General features: G+C 46.5%; 1 protein-coding gene across 2 annotated transcripts in view; it reads left to right on the top strand.

Annotated features, from left to right (window-relative positions):
- Nucleotides 1-4,207: 4,207 nt before the first annotated feature.
- The window catches only part of COX10 (cytochrome c oxidase assembly factor heme A:farnesyltransferase COX10), a gene marked incomplete at its 5' end in the record, with an annotated part of 109,509 nt that continues 97,701 nt past the window's right edge, over nt 4,208-16,015 (top strand). The window contains 3 exons of one of the 2 annotated variants that reach the window (XM_079724568.1): nt 4,208-4,258; nt 9,764-9,897; nt 11,627-11,948. In XM_079724568.1, coding sequence (XP_079580694.1) covers nt 4,216-4,258; nt 9,764-9,897; nt 11,627-11,948 — 499 coding nt within the window. The remainder of the gene's footprint in view (nt 4,259-9,763; nt 9,898-11,626; nt 11,949-16,015) is intronic. The other variant, XM_079724569.1, reaches the window with a different exon arrangement.

The following is a 16,015-nucleotide window of genomic DNA, read 5'->3' as shown; positions in this document are numbered from 1 at the left end:
ATTCATTCCACTTTCAGCCCTGCTTCCTGAGAATGAAAGGAAGGGAAAGGCCCAGAGCACCACCCTTTACACACCTTCAGTAGTGAATGAGGTTTTTCCTAGCAAACTTGTCTGCAGGTTTCTCCTTCTCTCTCTCTAGTCAGAACTGGGTCACATGGCCTCCCCGGCTGTCAGGAACTCTGGGCAAGTGTGGCTGAGATCCCTCTGTTTGACTGGAGGCCATCGTGACTCACCTCCTGGGCTGCAGGTACTGCTTCCCTTAAAATCGTGGCCTGTTGATTAATGAAGGTGAAAGGGCGCAGCAGTGAACAGAATTTGCTCAAGTGCATTTCCCTGCGGCTGTTTCATTTTCCTGCATTCCTGAACTTCGCCTTCCACTTACGATGTCACCAAGCTCCTGTATGGAATCAGCCCTGGGGTGTAGAGCTAGAAAAGGTTACAGCTGAGGGGTAATGTCTGACTGGAGTGTCCTTGGACCAGGATCCTTACCGGTCACCTTGGAGGAACTATTAAGAGATCTGAGGAATTGGTTTAGGTTATTCAAGCTCATAGGAGGCTGATTTGCAAACCCTAATCTGTACACTTACAGTGGAATGTCTATTCACCTAAGAACTCCCAGCAGTTATCTGTCCTGGCTCCAAACTTACCCTGTATCCGGTGCTTGGTGGTGCTGGAGCTGGGAGTCTGCAAACCACACTCCTGCAGGCTCTCTCACCGCTCAGCTCTGCCAAGATGGGACAGCGATGCTGCAGGACGGAGAGGGCAGGGGTCCCTCCTCCCACCTGCTTCCCGTCTGCCTGCGGCCCCTGGGCACCTCACTCCAGTGCTCCTTCACCCCAGCAGCAGCGGCTGAGGCCACGTACAGCTTTTCTAACACCTTAAGATCCAGCTTGGTCAGGTCCCCCGCAGAGATTACAGCATCAGTAGAGCAGTGCCTGTTCCTCTCGGTTTCCACACTGTAATAATCCTGACCTCATTCCCCATCATCCAGTTACAGAGGTGGTAGCTGCTTTCTGAAGCTGCTACCTCTGTGACACGTAAGAGTTCTTTTTAACCCTTTCGACTGCCTAATTAACACCAGTCTCCTGACCTGACTTGACCCAGCATCACCACCATGAAGCCATGGCCAAAGGCAGGGTCCTGAAATACTCCACGCTTCCCACACCTGAGTTGCCTACTGTAGCAGTGGTCACCTTTGCTAAGCCTCCAGAGGAGGGCAAGCATGGGTAAAAGCCAGTTTATTATCACACTGAGGCTCTGGACACACACACTTATGTGAGAGCCCCGACGCTGGTGAGCAGAGCTACATCTAGTGGGAGCCCAGCTCACTGGAAGGAGCCTGAGCATCGGCCTTTTCACAGCAGGAGGGAGGCCTCCCTCAAGCAAGACGCAAACCAGGCTTGTCTTGTCACCACCTACCCCCAACATCATGGGACCAGGGGAAGAACCCTGTCTTTTTATTGTTGAGTAAGTATGTCTTCATTTCTCCATCTAGGAGTGGAACTGCTGGGTCATATGACAGCCCTTTATTTAACTTTTTGAAAAACTGCCAAACTGTTTTCAAAGGCGGCTGCACCATTTTACATTCCCACCAGTAGCACATCAGGGTTCCAATTTGATTTTAAGTCTTATTTCTCTGAATGCTAATGCTGTTGACCACCTTTTCATGTACTTATTGGCCATTTGTATATCTTCTTTGGAAAAACTCTATTCAGATCCTTTGCCTATCCTTGGGCTCTGAAATCTATTTTGCTTTTAGATGGATAATTCTGTGCTAACTGATTACATCCTGCATACTAGGCTGGGATTTTGCCTACAGGAAGCTATGTCTGTATCTATTGCAGTAAATTCATCAAGGCTTTGAGAGAGTTAGCATCCACTCAGAAGTCACATCAGACAGAATAAAATGCAGATTGGATTCTGTACAGACTCTCCAAGGAGAAACTTTATTTGAGATTCTGCTTTCAAATTCTGAAGCAAATCCACTACAGGAAAAAGTGGGAGTTGAGGGCAGCTTGGTTTTTAACTGAGTGCTAAGCCATTATCTAGGCAAATCGTGATAACATTAGTTTTTTTTCTTTTTTTTTTTGCCGTACGCAGGCCTCTCACTGCTGTGGCGTCTCCCGTTGCGGAGCACAGGCTCCAGATGCGCAGGCTCAGCGGCCATGGCTCGCGGGCCCAGCCGCTCCGCGGCATGTGGGATCTTCCCGGACCGGGGCACGAACCCACGTCCCCTGCACCGGCAGGCAGACTCTCAACCACTGCGCCACCAGGGAAGCCCACCTGTGATGCTTTAAAAAGAAAATTACGTCCGTTCCATCCATTCCCCACCCTTTCTAATTTAATAGGTCTGGAGGTGGCTCAGGCATCTGTAATTTTTAAAGCCCTACGGGTGATGCTGACAGGCAGCCAAGGCTGAAATTCTCTGTGTTTTACAAATCACAGAGGCTGTGACTCTTCAAGACGCTTGGGTGAATAAGGCCGTAAGGCACGGTGGAAATCACGTGGTAACAGATATCAGGGGTTCTGGTCTTGGTCTGGAACTCAGCAGCTAGGTGACTTTGGGCAGATAAAACTCTTTGAGCCTTAACTTGTTATTCAAAAGAGGTTACCTTGGGGCTTCCCTGGTGGCGCAGTGGTTGAGAGTCCGCCTGCCGGTGCAGGGGACACGGGTTCGTGCCCCGGTGGGGGAGGATCCCGCGTGCCGCGGAGCGGCTGGGCCCGTGAGCCACGGCCGCTGAGCCTGCGCGTCCGGAGCCTGTGCTCCGCAACGGGAGAGGCCACGGCATTGAGAGGCCCACGTTCCGAAAAAAAAAAAAAAGAAGAAGAGGTTATCTTTTCCTGTGGATGTCAACACCAAACGTTTCTAAAAAGCACATGGAAAATTACAAGGCGTTTTGAAAACTTTTAACATAGTATTTAACGCTGTTTACCTCTTCAGGGAATATCCTTTCCCTTCCTTGTAGGCAGGAAAAATCCACTGCTCCTCCAACTGAGTACCAAGTTTAAATCTCCGAAGCCTTCCCTGACCAACCACACAGAACTGCTACCTCGCCTGGGTTTCTGCAGCACTGTCTACATCACCCCCATCACATTGACCTTGCTAACTGACAACCCCACTCGCCCCACTAGTACCGTGTCAGCTCTCACACAGACAGGGGGCCTCATTCTTTTCGGTACCCCCGTGCCCGGCAATGCTAGCCGAGATGACCCACATGACCACCTATCACCTTATCACTGAAGACAGACAAATTACCCTCCTAGAACCCAGTTACCTATTTCTTCTCTTTCAAAAGCCGAATCTTTTTCCTTCAGTGCACTGCTAGTTGCGGAACTCCAACACCAAAACCGGAAAAAAGGAGGAGCGCTGAAACCTGCCCTCTTAATCAGACACGAATGATAACTTATCAGTTCTTAGCCGTGACAGGAGTCTGGCTGGGTACCCACTGCAGAGACATCATTTAATTCTCTCAGCCATCTTATGGGACATATGCTATTATGATCCCCGTCGCACAGCGACATAACCGAGGTTCAGGGGACTTAGGTCATTTGCTCAACAGGTCAGGAGACCAGGAGGTGGAGCCAGGAATACAGAGGTCACTCCAGAGCCCGGAATCTTAAACTCTGCACGCACCTTCCTCGTCCCGAGATGCTCCTGACGACTCCTCGGCGTGGTTCAGGGGCCAGGAGCCCGCGTGCGTCGCTCCCCGCATCTGACAGCGAATATGATAAAGCTGTAACTGATGGGGCTGGAAGCTGGGGGCACAGTCCCCAGAACCATTTCCTCCCGGCGCCTCGGCGGCCCAAAAGGATCCCGGAGGTAACTGCAAGCGGCCCGCAAGCAGCCCGCGGCCGGCCCTGCCCAAGCGCCAGGCCCCTCGTGTCCGGCCTGGGATGCCGGCCTCGGGGCGGGAGGCGCGAGTCCGCCGTCGCGCGCGGCCTTTCCTCGGAAGCCTCCGCCGCCCCGCGCTCCTCGCGCCCCGCGAAGGTACCTCAGGTTCCGGGCCCTAGGCTCCGGCCCAGCGCGCTCCGGCCGGGCGGCCGCTCAACGCCCCTCAGGCCACAGGCCTCCACTTCCGCGTCCCGCCCGCCGGAAGTGACGAACAGGAAGCTCCCGCCCCTCTCACGGGGGGCGGGGAAAGAAGATGGCGGCACCCAGCAGCCGGTGAGAAGAGAGGACGCGGGGACCCCGGGGCGCCGCCGGACTCGTGCGTGATGGCCGCATCCCCGCATACTCTCTCTTCGCGCGTCATGACAGGTACTGCGCCCGTTCTCGGGCACCACTTTGGGGGAATTTTCTTTGCTTTGCCACGTGTGACGCCGTGGTTCCGCTTGCCTGCAACCTTGGGAGCCCTTGGCGAGGTCGGCGGGGCACCAGTGCGGGAAGTGACTTTTGGAGTAGCCTGACGTGAAGAGGCCACGGAGCTAGGGTCTAGTCTTGCACTGGGGCCCCGGTGGTCTGCACCGTCTCCATCTCCTCCCCCCGCCCCGGGGCGGTGGGCGCGATGTCTGGTGCTTCTTTCAGTTTTCAGAGACTGGAGGCTGCGGGAGACAGGACGGAGTAGAACCTGGGGGCTCCACTAGCCTCTTGGCTTATTAGAGTCTTAGGTCCTAGCCATTTGTAAGTTACTCGTACGTCCCGCTTGTAAGGACCGGGCAAGTGCTTTTCTCCCCCACCCCCCACCCCGGAAGCGTTGTTCCAGGATAAAGCGTCATCATGGCGATGATAAAGATGATGACCACCTCGGACAGCGGGCCATAACCACCCCCTGACCCCCAGACTTTTGTCTTTCTTCGTTAGCGTGGTCCCTGATATAACCCCTCCACGCCAAGGACCTGTCACAGCTATATGTTGAAAGTGGGATGCACTTGCCTGCCTCTTGGCTCGGTCTCAGCTCAAATGTTACCTGTTTAGAGAGGCCTGACCACCCTATCTAAGGGGAGCCCCCCGCCCCTCTCTTCTTGCATCACCCTGTTTCTTTCATGATGGTTAGCACAGTCTGTAGTTGTTTGTTTATAACCGGTGTATTACGTGTTTCTCCGAACCAGAAGATTGAACCTTGTGCAGGCAGGGACAGTATCTCTCTGGTTCACCTCTGTGTCCCCAGTGCCCGACACAGTACCGGGGGTACATTGTTGGTGCTGAATAATTACGTGTGAATGAATGAAATTTCTCCTCATGGAGTTATTAAGCTGGAGGTTGGGAACTGTTTTGCCCCCCTCCCCTGTAGTTTAGGATGATAACTCATGGGTGACGAATGTGTTGCTGGTGGCCCATGTTGGAGGTGGACTCCCTTTGGGCCTATAAAATGAGGCAGTTCAACTAGATGATCTCAAAGGTCTCTTCTGGTTCAAAAGGAGGGCAGCAGGGTGAGAAGTGGGAGTGTGTATAGATGAAACAAGATTGGCAGAGGTTTGGTAGTTGTTGAAGCTGGGGGCTCATTGTGTTCTTCTGGTATTGCGTATGACTGGGATTTTCCATAATGATATATTTTACTTAAAGGGTCTGTAGTTCTTTTTGAATTTCTTTGTTGCCTTCTCCCATCCCTGACTGTGCATGTTTGATCCTTACCCTAGACACTCATTCTCAGAGAGCTCATCCTTTCTTAGTGCTTGAATTATCACCTCTGTAGGGAGGTTTTTCCAATGTGCATTCCTCAAGATTGGCTGCTTTTCTGCCTTCAGTTCTGTATTTTCAGCTTCCTATAGGACAAGTCTGCCTGACTATTTAGAATTCCCCAGTTCAGTAAGTGGGCTGCATATGGTCCACATGGTTTGTTGCTGGACCCGTCTTTTTTTTTTTTTGCGGTACGTGGGCCTCTCACTGCTGTGGCCTCTCCCGTTGTGGAGCACAGGGTCCGGACGCGCAGGCCCAGCGGCCATGGCTCACGGGCCCAGCCGCTCCGCGGCACGTGGGATCTTCCCGGACCGGGGCACGAACCCGCGTCCCCTGCATCGGCAGGTGAACTCCCAACCACTGCGCCACCAGGGAAACCCTGGACCCGTCTTTTTGATGCAGGTATGGGGGGAATTAACAGACAGCTTAGCTTCCTGAAGCTATGAACATAATCGCCAAAAGGTCTGCTAGTAAGTGGTCTGTGCAACCTGCTGTGATCCACTTGGAAGATCCACTGTAAGAGCTTGATATGGAAGCAGCATGGGGGGAAGGTGGCAGAAGGGTATATAGGGACTGTATCAGGTATCTAGTGGTCATGCCTGACTGTTCTTCTAAAGCTTCAAAGAATTTTATAGCCATTAAAAACTTTTCAGGACCTTTCAGCTTCTTATCTGTGCACTTCATTTTTTAAAAAAATTAATTAATTTATTTATTTATTTATTTTTGGCTGCGTTGGGTCTTCGTTGCTGCGCACGGGCTTTCTCTAGTTGTAGTGAGCGGGGGCTACTCTTCGTTGCAGTGTGCGGGCTTCTTATTGCGGTGGCTTCTCTTGTTGCGGAGCACAGGCTCTAAGGCGCGCGGGCTTCAGTAGTTGTGGCACGCGGGCTCAGTAGTTGTGGCGCACGGGCTTTGTTGCTCCGTGGCATGTGGGATCTTCCCGGACCAGGGCTCGAACCCGTGTGCCCTGCATTGGCAGGCGGATTCTTAGCCACTGCACCACCAGGGAAGTCGTGTGCACTTCATTTTAAAAGCCCTACAATCATGGCTCAGTGTTGATGGTGAATAGTGGATATGATCATATGTTTCCAGATTTTTAATGCATCTATTATAAGCCATGTGTATCTTCAAACCTACAGTTGTTTACATGGGACCAAAATGTCTTTAAATTTCTGGGCACTGATTCATAGAGATATGACGTGTTTTGCCTAAATGAAGTGGTTTTTTTCATCATATAAAAGTACAGTTTCCTAGCTGTTGTTTTTTTTTTCCCCCCCATAAAATCTCGGTTTTAACCACATAATCTTGAGAGATATTTTCCAAAGTGGTTCTTTTCCTCACAGGAACATGCATTTCTCACTGGACCAATGGAACTCAAAACTCATTTTGAAATTAAGACCCAGAACAAGAAAACTTGATGTCTTCTCAACATAATCTTTTTTTTTTTTTTTGCGGTACGCGGGCCCCTCACTGCTGCGGCCTCTCCCGCTGCGGAGCACAGGCTCCGGACGTGCAGGCCCAGCGGCCACAGCTCACAGGCCCAGCCGCTCCGTGGCACGCGGGATCCTCCCGGACCGGGGCACAAACCTGCGCCCCCTGCATCGGCAGGCGGACTCCCAACCACTGCGCCACCAAGGAAGCCCTCGACATACTCTTTTAATATTCAAATTGTATTATCCCAAAGAACAATGTCAAGGCAAAAAATGAAAAACACACAGCATCAAATAAATAGATAACAGACCTTTACTATCAGAGGACTGAATTCAAAGGAAATTTCAATAAGTGGCCTGATTTCAACAGTACCGTTCCTTCTTGTACCCATATACAGACAACACATATTCATGTATGTGGAAAATAAACATTTCATACTTACCTGAGGGTTGAGAATATGATTCCAGTGAAGAAGGGACTTATCTCCAGTCTGAGATAATTGCCATGTTTACTGAGGGGTGGTGATAGCTCTCCTTCCCACAGTCCAGGTGAGCGATGTGGGTGACCCAGTCATCAGACATCATCTCATTCTTATATGGAAGGCACTCTGCTTGCCGTTGTAACAGAGGTGAGGAAAGGAGAGTCCCTACCCCTGAGGAACTGAAAAATATGATGCAGAAACAAATGGAAATATTTGCATTAAGAAGTGCCACAAGGGACTTCCCTGGCGGTCCAGTGGTTGGGACTCCGCCTTCCAATGCAGGGGTTGTGGGTTCCATCCCTGGTCGGGGAGCTAAGATCCCACATGCCTCTTGGCCAAAGAGCCAACACATAAAACAGAGGCAATATTGTAACATATTCAATAAAGACTTCAAAAATGGTCACATCAAAAAAAATATTAAAAGAGAAAGAAAGAAAGAAGTGCCATACAAAAAGAGTGTGAAGTGATAGAGTAGTTGAAGGAGACTTCGACATTTTACAGGCAGTGGGTGGAGGCAGGACCGTGCCAGCAAGGAAGCAGCGTCAGCAAAGATGCACGAGCTGGAATGGTGGCGCGTGCAGTGCAGAGCACGAGACAGCGAGTCATAGGTACAGGTTTGGGCAGGTGATGTGTATTCCGGGCTTCAGAAGGAAACCGTTGGCTCTATGGGACTTGGGTTGGAGAGGAAAGAGAGTTAACCGAAGTCAGGGTGAGTGGCTTGAATCCCACACCTGTACTGTAATCCAAGTGTGAGATGACAAGGGTCTGTATCTCTCAGTGGCAGGGAAAGAAGTGGACAGATTTGACCAGTGTTTCAGAGTTGACTGGAGTTGATGATTATTAGGTGATGAAGGAAGAGTTCAAGGTGGTCCTGGAATCTCAAGTAGGCGATGGTTCTATCAGCAGTAAGGAACAGAGTAGAGATAAGGGTGAGAGTAATGTTCTCAGAGATGTACTAGAACCCATCCACGTGGAGATACACAGCAGATGGAAAGAGGCGTAGTGACTCTAGAAGTGGGTTGAAGATGAACAATTACCCTGGAATTACATTTGTTCAGGGACAGTATGTAGTGCTCAGAACAGCAGTGACACAACTGCCTTCACGTGGCTGACACAGCAAGAGGAGCCACCGCGGGAACCCAAGAAGTGATAAGTTGCGGGTGGCGGAGAACCAGGGGTCCTTAGGGTCATGGAAGCCATGGAAGGAGAGACTTAAAAGAAAGGGGGGTGGGTGGTGTCTGTGCTGTGCTCCTGTTGAAGGCTTGCCCAGGATGAGGCCTTACATGGAAGCATTGGATTTGTTGATGTTTGAGAGAAGGTTTAGAGAGAAATGATTAAAAGCCAAATTCGGATACAACAAAAATAGCTTCTTCCTAACTAGGTTCGTAGACTCATACTTTATTGAGAGCTATTTCCTCTCCCTTTTCCTTGGCTTACCTGACATCACCAAAATATTAATCTGAAACATATCTTCCAGTTTACTGTTATTTATTGTGAAAAATTCTGCTTCTTATTTTATACTTTGTAAAAAGTGACTGAACTGATTGTTTTATATTTTATTCTTTTTTTAATTAAAAAAAATTTTTAATTAATTTATTTAATTAATTTATTTTTTGCTGCATTGGGTCTTCGTTGCTGTGCGTGGGCTTTCTCCAGTTGTGGCGAGTGGGAGCTACTCTTCGTTGCGGTGTGCGGGCTTCTCATTGTGGTGGCTTCTCTTGTTGCAGAGCACAGGCTCTAGGCACCCAGGCTTCGGGAGTTGTGGCTCGTGAGCTCAGGAGTTGTGGCTCGCAGGCCCTGGAGCGCTGGCTCAGTAGTTGTAGCACATGGGCTTAGTTGCTCCGCGGCATGTGGGATCTTCCCGAACCAGGGATCGAACCCGTGTCCCCTGCATTGGCAGGTAGATTCTTAACCACTGAGCCACCAGGGAAGCCTTATATTTTATTCTTAAAAAGATCTATGGTTTGGTCATTTCAGCATTTGATATAATAAAAGCCTAATGATCCTGAGATGAAAAAATTCCCTAGCCCTGCTGGAGAATTACACTCACTTAAACAGTGAGCAGGGCTGTTCAGTACCGTTCATTCACAGGTCTGTATCAGGTCATTTCAGAGTTCTGACCCATCACTCATGTGTTGCTTACTGTGGTGCGGGCTCTGCTTCTGGGTAGGTCCAGTCATCACTTGGTGAGAAGTATTAACGATTTTAACATTTTTCCCCCTTCCTCTCTATTACAGGCTGGGTAGGAGGATGTTTCTGGTATCTAGAAAGGAGAGCCTTGCAGGAGTCACCTCGTAGGTTCCTGCATCTTCTCAGGAACGTCAATCAACAGTGGGTTACATTTCAGCACTTTAACTTCCTCAGGCACATGGTACGTTCAGAAGACCATCCTCACTTTGTGCTCCCTGCCTTTACTTTCCCTCTATGAGGGGACTGTAAGAAGAGTTTTAAGAAGTCTCTTTGAAAAGGACTTTTATTTCATGTGGTCTGAAGTTTATCCACAACTTTAATCCCTTGTTCTGTTTATGCTTAACTGAAACCAGAATAATTCTGGTGTCTGAGTTTTAAAGTATGATCTTGAACTTATTGATTAAGTTTGGGAAAAGATTGAAAACTGCTGGCATGTTTTGACTAGGCCACAATTGGGAAAAGCTGAACTGTTATGATGCATCTTTTTAAATTCTTTAAAGTTCTGTGAATACATCAGTAATACAGAAATAATTGCTTTAACCATGTGACCTTCCTGTTTTCTAACATCAGCAGTGTATTCAAAAGTCTTTTAAACACATGCCCTTCTGGGCAGATTCAAACAAATTGAGTTTGTGATTTGCTGGGCATTTTACAGTGGGCGTTGGTAATATAGCTCAGTCCTCTTGTAGGCTTTTGTCCAGGTCGACTTCGTGGTATCGGCAGTGTGGTAACTTATATTTGCCACTTTCTCAAATGGCAAAGGATCATAGGATGAAGAAACGACAGCTAAAAACTCATGATTTCAGTGCAAGCAGGAAAGAAAAGCAAATTCATACTCTGAAGTCCTATTTGACATTTCTCTCACCTTTTTTTTTTTTAACTTAAAATGCCCACTTTAACTTTTAAAATCTTAATGAAACTCATTGTTTTGGTGAGAGATTTTAATTTCCAGAAATGTTCAGACTTAAAGTTGGGGATCGAGGATAATGGATGTTTAGAACAGAAACTCAAATATGTTTAGTGCCTTTTTTTACGTAAACAGAACTCTGAATTCATTCATGAGTTTGTAACTCCTTTCTAAGATGAGTATATGTAATTTCAGGTCTTTGTGATGTAATGAAAAATTGCTTAACTGGTTATCAGGATAGGTTGCTCCAAGTCCCAGGAGCATCTATAAGTAACTAGTTGTTGATTCTTGTCTCTGTCAGTTTATTTCCGAGCCTTGGTTTCCTCATCTGAAAACTAAAGCGAGAGATAATAATGATCCATCTTTTTTAACAACTTTTGAGAACATTGGATGAGATATGTATTCGATAAACTCTAAAGATATATGTTACATAAAACTGTAAAGTGCCTCAAGGATATTAGTCATAGTTACTCCTTTTTGCTAGTAAGTAATAGAGATTATCTGACTCTGAAATCCAATTCTTTCCCCACACCCACTGCTCTAAGGTCACTGAGCCCTGGGTTGTGTCCCCCACTGAGTATGTCCGCCTGCACTGTTCACCTGGAAACATGGAAAGTCAGCAGGTTGCCTTGGCTCTTGATTATAGAAAACTTTTTCTTTGTATTTGGAATATGAAACCTCCAGTTTCTGGTACTACATGGAGGGAAATTCTGGGGGAGATGAATATGAAATAAATTTATCTTTCTTTCAAGGGACTGAAAATTCCTAGGATTTTCTAAGCCGCAGAATTTGAAAAACCAGTTAATTGTATTCTCCATATTTCTTAGTAGAGTGATTCCCATGTAATACCCTCTAACACGAGTTACTTCAGTGAGTATTTTTAAAGGTATAGGAAAATCTTTTAGGTATTTTACAAGTTGGACTGATGGAAGGAGCTACTGAACAACCATTTAAGAGCATTTTGGGCCTTGGTTTCCTAGTAACGTGTACCTTTTTTATTCAGTATGTCACACAACTGAACAGAAGCTTCAGCCAGCAAATAAAACCAAAGCCGGAACCAGTGGCATCTCCTTTCCTTGAAAAAGCATCTTTGGATGAGGCCAAAGCCGAAATTTACGAGATGAGACCTCTTTCACCCCCAAGCCTGTCTCTGTCCAGAAAGCCAAATGAAAAAGAATTGATAGAACTAGAACCCACCCCAGTAATTGAAGGCTCTATAGCTGTGGGAACAGAGACAAAAGAAGAAAAGCAGTGGAAAGAGATGAAGCTGCGTGTGGATGATTTGCCAGGAATTTTGGCTCGGCTGTCCAAGATCAAACTCACAGGTACTTTGTTTTTCCAGTCTAGTCAGATTCTTACTTGAGAGTGTTTTTTTGTTTTTTTTTTTTTGGTTAAACAAAATGCTAATTTTGTTATTGCCCCAAAAGGAATGATTTTGAAACTACAGGTCCCCTCTTAGTATTTTTCCTCTCTTCAACTTAATTGGGATTTGAAATCAAATTTTTGGAATTCTGTTTACGCAGAATAGTAAATAGTATTACCCTAAACATATTGTACTAAAAATAGTCTCTCTTTTATTTGCAGTTAACACAGAATATTTATCCTGCTTATTTCCTTGTCTTTTGTGTGTTCACACCTACTGCCCTGTAACAATGCAGTAAGATAATGTGTTCTGTTTCAGTTCTGGAAACAAAAAGGACTGCACTGCTGGGTTTGATGGGCAGTGAACCCACGGGCACTGGGACTCCCAGCTCACTGCTGTGCTTTGCTTCTTGTAGGGCCTCTGGGATTGTCCCACATGTGCGGGAATGTAGAGTGTTTCTCTGCGAAGAAAGCTAATGACTACACTGTTGAGCAAAGCTTGTCTGATTTTGTAAATAAAGTTTTATTGGAACACAGCCACAGCTGTTGGTTCTGTGCTGGTGTCATGCTACCTCAGCAGAACTGAGTCATTGCCACAGAAAACTTATGTCCTGGAAAGCCTGGAATATTTCCTGTCTGGCCCTTTAGAGAAAAAGTTTGCTGACCCCAGCTATAGAGCATGGACTAGTGAGAGGCAAGGATGGTGACAAACACATCAGTGGTGGTCAACTGCGAAATGACTTGGGGCTGAGTTAAGGAGAAAAGGGGGCGGAGAGAGAGAGAAATATTAAGGAAGTGGAATGAACAGAACCTCAGGTAGACGTGGTGGAGTGCTGGGGGCCATAAGGTAGAAGGTTTAGGACACGGACTTGCAAGGAGTCTTGACTGCTGTTAGCTGTAGCAAGCCTTCCCCGGTCCTGGGCACTGTGCTCCTTGCTGTCCTCCACCTAGCCCAGTTCTGAGAGAGAACATACAGTAGTGACCTCTGGGCTGGAGTCCCTGCCCTCACATCCTCACTCTCACTGGTTGAGTGACCTTGAGCAAGTTCCATACATCTCTGTGCCTCAGTTTACCCATCTGTAAAGTAGGGATAATAATGATACCTACTTCCTAGGTCAATACTGAGTTTTAAATGGGGTGACATCTGCAAACTGTGTAGAAGAGACCATGTTAAGACCTATACACTTGTTCCTTAAACTAAAAAAATAACTTCGTCACCTGGGTGCCCCTGCAGGCACTTGAGTTTGCTGCCCCTGCTCTAGGGCAACTTGGGGCCTTCTGCTGTGGAAGACTGGATGAATGGTTGTGTTGAGACTTAAGAATGTGAACAATGAAGGGAGAACCAGGTTTGGGGGAGAACAGTTTCGGACACACAGAATTCGAGTTGCTGCTGGCATATCCAGGTGGAGAGGTCCAGCGGGCACTGGCTGTGAAGGACAGGAGCTCAGCTAGACCACTGGGCCAGAAGAGCAAGCGGTCTTCAGTGTAGGGTTGACTGTGAAGCCGTGGTGGTGAGCAGGGTTACCAGAGGTCAAGTGTAGAGTGACCAGAGCAGAAGGCCAAGGACAGGACTTTGGGGCATGTCCCCTTTTACGGATTGGACAGAGTGTATAATGGAGTCTTCAAGGAAATAAATGGTCAGAGGAAGGGAAAGAGGAAATGGCTTTGTCACGGAAGCCAAAAGAAAGCCAGTCCATAAAGGAAGTGATCAACACTTAAATGGTAGAGGTCTCCTAAGACGCCTGGCTATGAAGTTATTTTATTTGGCACTCAGGAAGCCAGCGTTGACAGACTGCAAAGTCAGGAACTAATTATCAATGTTTCTTCTTAGAGTCTCAAACAAGGTACTTTAAATAATTAATTTAAAATAACATCTCAAAGTTTGTTTTCATAATGCTTATTTCTTTAGGGACAGATAGGAAAGGATGATAACTGGTTTAGGATCATTTGGGGGTGCTGGGGGCACATTTTCCTTCCCTTCATACCAGATGTATTGGTTTTCCTTTTCTGTACCTTATACTGCTGTATATCTGAATAGGCATTCCAGATGCAGGGTTTGGTATTTAAAACATGGTGTCTGAAATCTAAAGCAATGACTAAATCCCTTCTTTAATGGTACATGTTGTGCTCTATTTATCTTGCTTGTCGACTTACCGGTCCCCAGGTGTCAGTTTGCTAAGGAGCATACGTGGCACGTGTGTTCAAATGGGGCTTCTGCTGTCCCCTGAGATCAACTCCCAGAGGCCTGGGACCGGACCCAAAGCTCTGCATTTTGGCACGCCTGCAGATGATGTGATGCAGGTGGTCCTGGACCACCCTTCGAGAAAGTGAAGGAAGGGTTGCACAGGCAGAGGGCCAGGGCCAGCCCCAGTGGCCTGGAGGATGTGGGAGAGCTCGCCCCTTCCTTTCCGTGAGCCAGAGCAGCCCTTGCCACCACTGGCACGGGAGCAGCCAGCTGGGGGCTCTGGACCACACAGGAGAGATGTGCACAGGCGAGGTACAGGGAGGGAGCAGAGAGCAGCAGCCTCCCCTGCAGCCACAGATGGAAAAGCCCTGGGCAGTAAATTTCTCCTCGGAGCATTTTATATATTCCATGCCCCAGGCTTCTGGATGAGCTAATTGAATTAAAGTCATTTCCTTCTGCTTATTCCATTTAAAGAGGCAGCACCCTTTGGGTGACCCCGACCCTCTTATTTGACCTCTTACCTCCCTGTTTATTTTATTACTTGAATTCACACATGTCTTGGAGTCAGCAGGATTTTTTTTTTAAAGAAAATCCCTGGTATCTATAAATTGATTTCTTTTGGACTCTTAACATCTTGGGCAATTCGTTTATAGCTAATGATAGCTGAGACAGAAATACCTGGGAGTCAATGATCACTTTTAGAGAACTCGTCTTCCTTTCTTTGCCTCCTTCTGTTTATAGCTGTAATACGCTGAGGATAACTAACTGTAGACTAAGTGAAGAGCCACACAGTGACGTCTTTACATTTCCTTTGTAGGATAGGAGGGTGGCAGTGGGATGATGCTTTGGCATTTATGCCAGGATCTGGGCCAAAGTTTGCAGGAGATAATGCCATTTAAGATATTTTTTTTCTGTGAAAGGAAGTAAGACTGAGTTTATAAAGAAGTAATGATATGTCTCCCTTGAGTTTCTCTTGCCAGCTGAGCTATTTACAATATGTTTTTGGAGTTTGTTGCAAGGACCACACTGGGGTGAAGAAATTTTATTTGGATTAGGATCATAAGAAGCTTTGGTGACTCAGCTGAGTTTATACTTAATATGTGTCAATAAAAAGCAGAAATTTTTTCCTGAATAATGTCTGTGCTGAAAAGCTACGACACATTTTCTGAGACCAGAACACTAAAATAGATTGTTTATTGGAACCAATAGATTAGGCTGTCCATGGAACTGATATAAACTACAGTCTGTCAGTGTATAGATTTTTTTTCCCCTAGAACCTAGAATGCTGCTTTTTATTAAAAGGGAAAAAAAAACCCCCAAGAATCGAGGATGCAATTTTATTTTAGATTGCTTGTAGTTTTTAAGTCAACGTACTGTAATCATCAGCTCTCAGATACTGCATAAAGGATTTTTCTCATTTTCATAAAAATATTAGTTGAGTAGAATTTTAATTTTTTTAATTTTAATGTATATTTTGAAATAAATACCTTAATATTTATATGCTTGTTAAATGTTAAAGCAGTATTTTTATTAGTGTTTACTTTTAGAACAAATAGAAAATATAGATAAGCAAAAATGAGACGAATGGAATCTCCTTATAAGTCTACCCTCTCAAAATGATAACCATTTTGATGATTTTGGTGTATTCTAGAATGTTTTTCTATACATGCCATTCAGATATTTTTGCTTTTTAAACAAAAGTAAGATCATAATGTAAATGCTTTCTGTACTTTTTTAAAAATTCTAATTCTGTGCATATCTTTTTGTGTCCCTGTGCTTACCCTGTTTTTGATGACCTTCTCTTTTAATAAGTAGTGTTGTCTTAAGATACAAAAGCACATGATA

The sequence above is a fragment of the Hyperoodon ampullatus genome, assembly GCF_949752795.1.
Source record: "Hyperoodon ampullatus genome assembly, chromosome: 19".
Classification (NCBI taxonomy): Eukaryota; Metazoa; Chordata; class Mammalia; order Artiodactyla; family Ziphiidae; genus Hyperoodon; species Hyperoodon ampullatus.
This window is presented reverse-complemented; position numbering and strand designations above follow the sequence as displayed.